At 39.6% G+C, this 12360-nt stretch overlaps 1 protein-coding gene across 4 annotated transcripts in view; it reads right to left on the reverse strand.

Moving 5' to 3' along the window:
* Positions 1-1663: 1663 nt before the first annotated feature.
* ARHGAP29 (Rho GTPase activating protein 29) overlaps positions 1664-12360 on the reverse strand; it is a 58741-nt gene continuing 48044 nt past the window's right edge. For 3 of the 4 annotated variants that reach the window (XM_035121517.3, XM_088673149.1, XM_088673150.1), the window contains 9 exons: positions 10649-10747; positions 9551-9714; positions 8608-8796; positions 8374-8511; positions 6866-7098; positions 6214-6526; positions 6013-6121; positions 5698-5808; positions 1664-3674 (listed from right to left, as the gene is read on the reverse strand). In XM_035121517.3, the coding sequence (XP_034977408.2) occupies positions 2785-3674; positions 5698-5808; positions 6013-6121; positions 6214-6526; positions 6866-7098; positions 8374-8511; positions 8608-8796; positions 9551-9714; positions 10649-10747 (2246 nt within the window). In that variant the 3' untranslated portion in view covers positions 1664-2784. The remainder of the gene's footprint in view (positions 3675-5697; positions 5809-6012; positions 6122-6213; positions 6527-6865; positions 7099-8373; positions 8512-8607; positions 8797-9550; positions 9715-10648; positions 10748-12360) is intronic. The other variant, XM_035121520.3, reaches the window with a different exon arrangement.

Raw genomic sequence — 12360 nt, forward strand, 5'->3', positions numbered from 1 at the left:
AATTTCTATTGGATGTGTTCAGGTGGTATCAGTAGTTCAGAATTCCACCTATACCCCTTCCTTGACCAATATGATCTGGAGTGTTATGCATATTCTTAACAGTCTAGGCTAGACTATGGTGAGATGCAAGATTATTTATCTGTAAAGGATCCACACGCTTCAACCCATGTGAAAAGTGGCAGAGGTAGCTAAATGGTAGTAGGTGGATACCAAAGAAATAGTTTATCAACAGCAACACCCAAATTATCGACACTTCACAGACATTACTACCCAATATCCTTATCTTTCAGGCAAAGTCCTTCTGTTTTCAGATGGCTTTTAGAGACCATTTGCATTTTATCTCCTGTTGGTTTTAAATGTTGATTTTAAACACTTTTATCATTTTATCTTCTGCTTTTTATTGCTTTGTATATTTATGTTCCAAGCCACCTTGGAACTATTTTACAAATGGCGGAGCACAAATAACTCCAATAAAATAACTCATGGAAGCCACATCCTGCTTGGCCACTACCCATAGCTGCCAAGTTTTCCCTTTTCTCACGAGGAAGCCTATTCAGCATAAGGGAATTTCCCTTTAAAAAAGGGATAACTTGGCAGCTATGCCACTACCTTTTGCCTACTCCAGAAGTGATAAGCAGTTTAGGGCTAAAGCGGGACAATATGTATGGCCACATCTGTTTTGAGAGTACAGACTTCTTAAATGCAGGTATGCTGAAACAAATGTAACAGCACAGAAGAAAACAACATACACGCTACAAGGCACTACTGCAGCAATATCCACAAGCATAATCAGGCCATTAAAGGTAAAGGGGATCCCTGACCATTAGGTCCAGTCATGACCGACTCTGGGGTTGCAGCACTCATCTTGCTTTATTGGCAGAGGGAGCTGGCGTACAGCTTCCAGGTCATGTGGCCAGCATGACTAAGCCACTTCTGGCGAACCAGAGCAGCGCATGGAAACACCGTTTACCTTCCCGTCAGAGCGGTACCTATTTATCTACTTGCACTTTGACATGCTTTCGAACTGCTAGGTGGGCAGGAGCAGGGACCAAGCAACAGGAGCTCACCCTGTTGTGGGGATTCAAACTGCCAACCTTCTGATCAGCAAGCCCTAGGCTCTGTGGTTTAAGCCACAGCGCCACCCGCGTCCCTAATCAGGCCATTACATCATATCAATAATCCCTTTCCTCTAGAACAGGCATCCACAAACTGCGCCCCCCCCCAGGTGTTTTGGCCTACAACTCCCATGATCCCTAGCTAACAGGACCAGTGGTTGGGGAAGATGGGAATTGTAGTCCAAAACATCTGGAGGCCCGAAGTTTGAGGATGCCAGCTCTAGAAGAATACTGTTTTTCATCAGTATGTCAGGAAAACCTGCAGCCCACCACAGACAGGCTGTCTATCAGCATCATAAATGATGCTCTCCCTCTGGATGTACTGAAGACTTGATGGTTGGGAGGGCCCCCAGAGGCTGGATAAAATCTTGCTGAGCTTCTCTCCAGCCCATGGGTTGTGGTTTCCCCACCCCTGAACTAACGGTTTTATACACCATTAATTTAGTACTGACATCCACCCCTTTTAATTTTTAAATATCTGTCTTAAAGCAGATTTGTTAAAAGAAAGTTACCCCCACCATTTACTGTTGTCTTTTAAGATTTACTCATAACATTACCAGCATTTTAATGTGCAACAGAAATACAAACCCATCTGTACAGAATAATTTTAAAGAAACGTGAGTGTATATATCGATACATGGTATATTATATTAACATGTAAATGGCTCTATATACAGTAAGATGAAGGGCATAATAGAATACATGAAGTCAGTGAAACGTTAACATGTTAATGTATATTTTTTAAAGCAACAGTGTACATATAAAAACAATTTAATACAGAGTGAAAAAAACCATTCAATGCACTTACTAAATGCTGGCTTTTTGGTTATTTTTATCTATTTCACTAAATCTCAGGCCTGTATTCTTCATCTATTCCAAACAATAAAAGGAGCTTTCTACAGTAAGGGGGGAATGATAGCTTATTTGTAACAAGGAACTTCCACATTATTTTCTACTGAAAGGCAATAAGCCAGCTAGGTTTTGTGCATTTAAACCACTTGGTAACTGGATGAGAACACTTTTTAAATATTTTTATAGTAAAGCTTAATAATGCATCTTTCCTGTACAAACAACTTTTAAGCGACAACATAGATAGTAAAAAAAAAATCAATTGGTATATAAAACTATATATGTATATTCACACACAATATACAACGGCCATGCTGGCCAGTACACAGTCTATTCTGGCGCATTTCATTGCACAGAGTCGGGGAGGGAACTGATTACAGACACTTAAGAGCACTGCTTCAAGCTTTGGTTTATTCTTAAATTAAAGTAGCTGTATTTCATATACCCTGAAGTCTTGACAAATCATTTACTCTGAGAAAGTGGCTACTTTCATTGCTGCACCCATGCATAAGAAATTGGCTTTCACAAGCAAGAGTACAATTCCACACATGAAATTTGATTATAGGGCTTTTGAATGTGCCTCCTTATTAACTTTTTCTATATTTGGAATGCATTGAAATACTCTCCAAGAAAAATCTAACGAATGAAAAAAATAACTTCATGGTTCATCACAGCTTTTTTCCTTTCTTTTTTAAACAAATCCCACATTTTTAAAAGTCTATACAGGTATATATAAAAATAATTCCAATATATGGCACAAAGGTGAAATCCTCTACAAAAAAAAAGTTCCCCATTGAAAGGTTGTATAGCAGTTGTTACCCTATACAAAGTGAGCTTCTCTGTGTTCTAGCTCTTGCATCCTCTTTGGCCTTAATCTCTGGTAGGTGGGCTTCAAGTCTGTAGGGGAAAGAGCTTCAGAATTGGGTTTTTGTTGCTTTGCATGTTGGCCAGAGGCGGCCAAGGAGCCTTGGACAAGCCCGGGATTCACTACTAGCTGTGGAGTCTCATCTCTGACGACTGCTGCACATGGTTTGGGTGCCAAGCTCTCATCACTCTGTTTGGCCTTACTGATGGGTGGTGGCTTATAGAATGTCCCTGGTGGTGGCTGCAAAGTTCTTGGCGTTCTGAAAGCAGCAAGAGTATTAGAGTCTGAGGAATGTCCTTCTGCTGTTGCCCTTGCAGCCCTGACAGGTACCGTATATGGCTTATTGGGAAGTATGGCATTTACTGAGTTGCTAGCAAGGTTGCTATGTGTAGTTAAGGCACTTGAGTTTACAGAGTCATGTGTTCGGTTCTCCTGCGGTATGTTAGTCATAATCATTGCTGTCCTTGCAGTCATATCATACTGCTTATATTGCTTGTCCCAAGTTTTCTTCAGAGTCTGTGGGTCAAAGCAAGAAAGCCTACAGCCGGCATTTACAGCTGGAAGTGGCTGTGTCTCAGAAACTTCTTCAATTACAGGACTTCTGCCAATATTTTCTGTACTTAGACCTGCATTTCGTGAGTTTCTCTCATTCAAAACACAGGGAGGAAGCATTTGACCTAGAGGTAAACTCACAGGACGAACAACTGGTTTTGTCCTATGAGTGCGTAACTGAACTTTGGTTATTTGACGATTCGGTCTAAAAAGGTGACTGGCTTTAACACCATCTTCAACTTGAGGGCGAGATTGCTCATTATCTGGATCTGAAACTGCAGCCACAGCATTGCCTAAGAAAGAAAAACATTTATTTTGACTGTCAGTTTGCTACCAGAAAGCATTAACTTTGAATAACATTAACTTTGAATAGCAACTAAGTACTGTATATTCCAGCTTATAAGACGACCCCCAACTTTTCCAGTTAAAATATAGATTTTGGGATATACTCGCCGTATAAGAAATACAACCCGGCATATAAGACGACCCCCGACTTTTGAGAAGATTTTCCTGGGTTAAAAAGTAGTCTTATACGCAGGAATATACAGTCTATTTTAGAAGATCACACCTCTCAGAGAACAAGCAGAGAACACCAATATTGCCATTAATTTCTTTGTGTTTTTAACTTTTTATGATTTTATTGTTTGATTTTATGTTTCAAGATTGTTGCAAACGGCTGTTAAATATTTTTATGATACTGCTGTATTTAAATATTTTTATAAATAAAATAAAAAGTGCCAGACATACTGTTTAAAAATATTTGACACCTGCAGACCACAAAGAGACTTTTCACTTCGTGCTGGTTGTTATTACTCCATAAGGTAGACTAAGGACTTGCAGAGCCAGTTTTGGTAGAACAGTTTGCATTAAAGACTGCAGCACCTAATCACCCAGGTTTGTACCTGTATCCATACCTCCAGTTTAGGATTATAGTACTATATAAGCCATGGAGGAAGCTTCCATTTAAAGAGTTCTGGATAAGAATCAAAGAGAGATCTTAGTTCTATTTCTATCAACTTTTTCACAAGAGCAACCCAATAGTTAGGATAAATCAGCCTGGGAGGAATCAAAAGTATCTTCTGGGAAAGGAAGGAAGGAAGCCTTTTTACAGACCTCAGGAAAAACCTAATACAAGACAAATATATCTGGCCAGCAAGTATAAATATACTGCTTTAAACAGCTGCTTTGGATTTTTATCCCTCTCCATATTATTCTCTTTCAAACAGAGTGAAAAAATGGTTGTTATACCTCACTCACAAGATTATTTACATTAGGGGTATCATTACTATAATGCAAGAAAATTAGTATTTGATAAACGTCTATTTATGTAAAGTTATGAAGGGGATGGGGAGTTTTCCTCCTTCTCTCCCGATACTAGAACCCAGGGACATCCAATGAAGCTGAATGTTAGAAGATTAATGAGACAAAAAAAGGAAGTACTTCTTCACACAGTGCATACTTAAACAAAGGAATTTCCTACCACAAGTCGGCTACGAACATGAATTGCTTCAAAAAGGGGTTTAGACAAATTCATGGGGGGGGGAATTAAGGCTGACAATGGCTACTAGGCATGTATTTGCAGTATGCTTATAAACACCAGTTGCTGGGAATCACAAGCAGGAGGAGTGCTATTGCAATCATGATTTGCTTGCAGGCTTCCCATCAGCATCTGGTCAACCACTTTGAGAAAAGAATGCTAGACTAGATGGGTCTTTGGTCTGCACCAACAGGTCTCTTACTAGACTTATTCATAGGCCTATATATGCCTTTGTGTTACACAGTTCTTAATTACATACATTTTATCTACTTAAACAAAGCAAATTAGCTTTAGGTTTCTGTTACTTGAGAGAACTCAAGGCATTTTTTTCACTGAAAAAGTGTTTCCTGTTATGTTTGAACTGGCAATTATGATTAATATTGTCTAAACGAATGGCTTCATTTTCAGGCTTGCTTGCTGTTAGGATGTAACAGCAGTTTCCTGTCTTGTTTCCCTTTTCTTGTGAAGGGTTGAGTAAAACAGCTGCATGTAGACAGATGAAGCTTGTTCACATCTCCACTTACTGAACTGAGACCTGACTGTCCAAACATGGCCAATAACTCAAAAGCAGCATAACCACCCTTTGAAAAGGCTTCATAACAATGTGCTTTTTAAACACACGTGATATGCTGAGACAGTAAGCGGTCAACTGAGAATTGGCTTCTTTTCATTGCACCAACAGAAGTCGTAATAACAAAAGGTTTATTTTCTACCTGAACATACAGGAACCTGAAGGATAGCAAGATAGCTGTATGAATACTTGCAATTCAGAAACTGACCTGGCTCTTTTGCTGGTGCAATGTGGTTTTCTAAAACCAAGACAGGAGAGGGTTCTGAAGGAGAATTTCTTCTGCCAAGACTCTGTTTAGGTCCAAGTTTAGAGTTCCATTCTAGGAAATAGGAACATAGCCAGCAACATAAACAGTTATATCTCAACTAGTGTGATAGTGACTATAAGCCCGATGCATTTTCAATCTGCTCTATGGATTCCATAGCAAATGTCAATACTTGTCCCTTTAACGAAGAATGACATGTAGTGAACATGCTTCATTTTTCTATCCATCTATTGTACTGTAGAAATGCAAAACACTAACCTGTCACTAATGCATCAGAGTTCTGGTGGGTGTCTTTGCTGCCATCTGGTTCTTCAAGTGATATACTAGCCTCTGAATCCTTCCTCTCATTTTGGACCAACTGGATGCTCTGTCAATAACAGCAATATTAAAAATTGGCTGAATACACAGCACAAGTTCAATGCAGTAAATGAAAGTTATTGTTTCACAGCAGACACTCACTTCTTTCACAGCAACACAGGGCAACGTTTTTTGTTGCTGATATGGATCTCTATCTTCCGCTGTTAAAATACTTTTAGCGCAAGCAGCACTGTCTTCTAACCGAGGTGCAGGTGATAAAGGCTGCGGCGAAATATCAAAGATCTTCTCATAATAGGTAATGAGGAGCTCAACTACCCGGGCCTGATATGGATAGTCCACAAGTGAAGAGAGAGAAAGGGTAGCATCTGTCTGACGTGGCCTGATCAGAGTTGGGCCAAATATAATACCAAGGTTGCTTGCAGACATTTTATTTTCATCGGATTGCTCAGTAACCCTGCATAAAAGAACAAAATCCAGAGAGGCATTTTGAACATTGCTATGAACCCAACATGGTACATTCACTACAAAACCAACAGTACCCAAATCTCCACATTAATTTCACTATTAATACCACCATCATCATCATCATCATCATCCAATTAGTGTTAACAAGTTGAAAGAGAAGGAAATATTAAGCATCATTAATATTAATATGCTCACACCACCAGCTAGGAACACAACAAAAATACTGCTTGCTACAAGAAATGCACAGATCTTTATTGTTAACAAATAGACCCATGCTTAAGGCATATTTCTGAATGTATATGTACAGGCTGAGTTGAAGTTTCCTTACCTGTACAGATGACCTAAAAGAAACTGGAGTGTGTTGTAGTTTGGTGCAGGCAGCTGTTTCAGTAGATCTTTGATTTTAAGAATGATCCTATTCAGTTCAATACATACTGACTGCCTTTTTTTGGACCTGGGGCTCATCCGTTTCATATCCAGTTCTTCATTAATACTTTGGCTCTCCTTTGCAAGGCCAATGAATTCATTATAAAGCCGAAACAAAATCAAAGGTTCAGGGAGCTGAGGGAAAGAACACCATAAATTTCAGACTTCAATTTTAGCTCAATTCAACTGTTTCCTTCCTATTACTTCCTGATGTCTAGTCTAGTTCCTTTTTGAGAGGCTTCTGAGCTTTAGTTTTACTGATGTCACTTAGCCTCTGCGTAAGTAAGATACTGCAAGCAAATGAGGCTGTATTTTTTGATAAAGTAAGAAATCCAAATTATTAACAGAAATGTTAGGTTTTTTTAATTGTTCACTAATAGTATATATTTTAAAAAGAGGAATACAGCAACAAGAGTCCCATAGGTAGTGACACTAGTCTGTCCTTTTGCAACATCATAGGCTGGCAAGTCTCCTTTTCTGCAAACCTACCAGACATCCACAAATAGGGTATAGAGAACAGAGAGAAAACAGTCTTTTTCAGTACACTTGCTGCTAAATTTAAACTACCCCATCAAACCAAATTCTTGTAATTGATTCAAGAATATAAAATACCCTTTTCATATTGAGTATGGGCATACAGCATTCTCACTTGACCTTCAGCAAAGTTAGGTATCGCCTGTGGCCCATGCAAAATTTCAAAACAGCTTCACTGGCAAAAAGGCAAGTGCTTTCAGCCTATTACAACTAGCTTCTCAAGGAACATTTTCTGAAGGATTAGAATGCTTCTTGGGTGGCGGAATCAATCTGCTTCAACATCTCAGCTTGTTAAATGATCTCCCCAAAATCCACAGCCAGTCAAATTTGTTGCTTGATTTTAGTGATATTGGCTTTAGTGCCACAACAAATGCAATTTAAGACAAGTGTTTTCTCATAATGGTTCTGGAAGTCTCTCATTAAAAGAATGGTTAAGTCCACTCCTATGCTATGCAGCACCTGACATGATCAGTGGAACTTTCAGGTTTTACTTAAAAAGAAGCTACTAAAATACAGCTTAGTTTTTTTAAAAAAACTGAAAAAAATTTGCAACCTAGCATTAATACAAACTGTTAAAAATCTAACACTTATATGGTTAATACATCAGAATTAGGATCCAGCACTATGTCTTCCCATAAGCCAGTAGGGAGCAATTTCATTGGCTCAGAGACAAAAAAGTTTACCCATTTTAGGAGTATTACTTGCCCCTTTTCCCTATCCATTGGGTGTAAGTAACAAGTAAGCAGCAACATCAAAGATGAATCCTCCCACCAAGTGTTTCAAAATTAAGACATATGAAAAACTAAAAAACAGCAAGCCTCCCTGTTTATACGTAGTTTGCTAGTCAAATGAAACAAGAGAATTATGCATATTTACCTGGCGAAGATATAATTTAAGAACATTACTTATGTCATGTGCATAAAGTTCAGATAATTCCACCAAGTCCTTTCCATTTTCAAAAGCTTGACAAAGCTTTTCAACTCTTGATTTGGCTCCATTCACACGATATATACCCTTTTATATAAGGAAAAGTTGTAAGTACTTGCAAAACCAAAATGTAAGCTATTTTAAAGACAGGGGTGTTGATTCATTTATTCACTGAATATTTACCTTTACATTTAGGGCTCTGCTTTCAATTTCAGAGGTGCACTTTTTTATGATGAAGGGGATGCCATCTGGGGAATTTTTAGCAGCTTGTGTAAACTCAACTCCAAATAGATGAAGTCTTCCATGGAGTTTCTTGTGTCCACACTGAATAGCTAAAGTCTCCAAGCACTTCTTGTGACAGGCAAGTGAACACTAGAGGAAATGTAACAGAAATGAAGGTCCTTTCAAACCTGGTTCAAAAGGATAGCAGACCAATAGCATCTTGTCTTAAAACTTAAAAGGGCAGATAATTTTTAGATCAGCTGAGTCCAATAGGCTCTTAAAAGTGGGGCAGATCCAAAATACAAGCATTGACATCTCTGCCAAAGCTTCATTAATCATGACAATAAGGAGAGGGCTCAGTTTTGCTCATGCAGCCTTAATCAGCCAAGATGGGCAAGGGCCAAATGGTGAACAAATTTCCATTTGACTTATGTATAAACTTAACGGGCATTTGTGTTGAACATGATTTTTTTTCTTCACATAGTGCTTATCTCTACACAGGAAAACATGTTACTACTTCAATCCACTTGGCAACCCCCAAAGCTGCATTTTTAAAAAATTACAAGAACCTATACTGGACTTCCCATTTAACATGATATTTGGGTCTTAGTCTCAATGAGCTCCAGGTTGCAGCCTGGATAACCTAGCAGAGTTTTTTTGGGGTGGGGGCTTTGAGCCATTCAATTGGTCATGAGTGAAGAGGGGAGCGGCAACTTGGGAGTTCATCAAAGGTGCAAAATGCCCTGACACCAGCACTGGCTCCTTCCAATCAATTAGCTTACATCTCCAGAGCACCTCATAGTGAAAGAAGCCCTTTAACCTACAGAGACCAAATTTTTCACATGATCTGACTGCAGCAACACAGCCTCCCTCAAGGAAGCCAATCAATGCTTGAATTTCTTACCTCTTCACACTCTGCTCCATGAAATACCACCAGACTATCACATTCTCTGCATTTAGATGGAGCCCTCAGCTTCCGCAGTTTGTGGGTTTGTGCTGCCTTAGATAGAATAGTGTTTCGAAAAGGTCCAGGTGAACTGGTCATTTCAGATGCTAGATCATTCAAACCTTAGAACACAAATTCTGTTATTAGCTCTTTAATGTATTAAGTTGGGGGGGGATGGCGTAATAGAAAAACAAGTTCTTTATACACTGAAATATGTTTATTGGTTACATAAAACAACACCCAGAGGTCACTATTGTAAGAATATACAATACTGTAATGGCTTGCCTGTGAGACATTTTGACAGGTGAGCAGGCAAGCAGTGACAGCAGCGAAATGCTGTTGACTGTACAGCTCTAGCTCTGAATTGTATATTTTAAAAATTGTACCAAGGTAAATAAAAAAGACATCTCTCTCTCTCTCTCTCTCTCTCTGTGTGTGTGTGTGTGTGTGTACACATACATAGACACACACACTCACACTTTTCTACCTCCTAATATATTTGCATGTTTCCATTCAGATACTCTGAAGCGAGGCCTTGACATGAGACCATAATCCTGAGCAAGCATGTAGAAGATTGCAGCCTTAGAAGGGCTGAGGAACAATTTGAATCATTTAATAATTATATGGAATAGCTCCCAATCTTGTACTTGTGTTTTTGAAAGAAAAAAAACACCTTTATCCAGTCATGCATTTCTACAAGCTCAAACATATGGTGGCCTTTGAAGTTTCCTGCCAATGCATCATGCAAGCCAGAAGAGAAGCTGCTTACTACTTTCCACTCTACTATCAAGCAGGCATTTAGCAGAAACATTGGCATTATAACTAAGCAGTTAAGCCTAAATTTTTCTAAACTGGAGAAAAGAGTTCCAGTTCTTAGTGTATGTTAAGCTGAGAGGATACACTAATCTACTTCTTTGATCCGACAAGGCAAACATTCCAATTATCTCTGGTTCCCTACTCTCTTCTAACAAAACTCTGGGAAGGGCATCCAAATATGATTAATACCATGAAGCCTACTTACAGCAAATTATTAATTCAATTATGAAGATACATTACCAGAGTCTGAAGGTGAAGGTGGTTCTCTTTCATCGAGATCATCCGCAGATGACATGGTACCAGTAGATGGTGTCCGGGGAAGCCTTCTTTTAAAGTCCCCTATGAAAGAGGCAAGGCTTTTTTCAGACTTTAAAAGAAGCCGCCTATTTAATTCTATTTATTTATTTTAAAATTATATACTGCTTGAATGTAAGAAAACCTCTAAGTAGTTTACAATATACCGTATATGAAACAAAACATTGAAATTCTTTACAAAAGCAGTTAAAAACAAGTATATAAAGGCATTCAAAAGATTACTGTATTATAATTTGACTAGGCCATAAACACCAGGGGGCTAAAAAAAACCACTATCTCAGTGCTACTCTCAGGACTCTGCCTCATAGGTAGGACAGAAACCACTGTATCACAGTGCCCCCAATTCCTATTCCTATGGTCAGTGGTATCAAAAGCCACAGAAAGATCAAGAAGCAAGAGAAAGGGCAAACTCTCCTTGTCCAGCTCTCTGTAAGGTCATCTGTTAGGGAAACTCAGTCCTATGACCAGGCTGAACCCAGATTGAAACAAATCTAAACTATCTGTCATCCAAGAATGCTTGGTGATACCCTACCACAACTCTCTCCACTATTTCCCCCCGAAAAGGGGGTATTTGCAGCTGGCTGATGGTTATTCTAGTCCAAGAGGTCCAGGGCTGGTTTCTTTAGGAGAGGCCACGTGCTCAACTCATTCAAGGCAGAAAGTATGACCTCCTGCAACTCCATCTCCTATATTTAATAAGTCAGGTGAGACAGGGGTCAAGAGGGCATGTGATTGGGTGTGTGACCATCAACACCTTGTCCACATCAGCTGCCTGCATAACCTGAAACTGATCTCACAACATATCACTGATTCTTGGCATTGGGTACTTCATCCGGAACTGCAACAAATGCAGAGTCAAGTTCACTCCAAAGTTATGTGACTTTATCCTCAAAGGGTGTAGTCAGTTGGTCACAGCAGACCCACAATGGGAGTCAGTAACTTTCAGATGGTTCACAATAAAACCACCAACCAGCTACTAGAGGAGGTAACGCAAGCTACAAAATTAGCGTTCTTCACAATCTGCATTGCCACATAGTAGGCATGATTATGAGCACTAGCCAGTGTTTGGTTGGATTCAGAATGAGACATGCCCCACTTGCACTCTAGTCTTCACGTGATTTTCCATAGCCCAAAGCTCCCCAGAATACCAAGGAGAAACTTGGGCTCTGCAACACCATAGAGGAAGATTGGAAGCAATCACATCAACTGCCTGTTTTATCTCTTTGTTCCATATTGAAACTAGGGCTTCTATAGGGATCATCAGCTTTCTCTGCTGGAAGATTCCTCCAGAGCATTCAGGAACTCCTCAGGTTACATCAGCCTCTGAGGGTGGGGCATCCAAACGAGCCCACCACCATTACAGGGGGGAAACTGTCACCACTAGTTCAAACTTTACCAGATAATGGTTCAACTACGACAAGATTGCACATAAACACATTACACCCAATCCCTTATATCACTTGGAGGTAAAAACTACTTCAAGGGTGTGCCCTGCACAATGTGTTGGACTGATGACCAGTTGACACAGCCCCATGGCTGTCACCAAGACCATGAAGTCCCAAGCTGGCCCAACTGCAGTCTCTGTGGATACTGATGTAACCCAAGTCTATTGTCCTTGGGTCCTCCAATGCCACACC

This window comes from Zootoca vivipara, chromosome 7 (genome assembly GCF_965207765.1).
Source record: "Zootoca vivipara chromosome 7, rZooViv2.hap1.1, whole genome shotgun sequence".
In the NCBI taxonomy this organism is placed as follows: domain Eukaryota; kingdom Metazoa; phylum Chordata; class Lepidosauria; order Squamata; family Lacertidae; genus Zootoca; species Zootoca vivipara.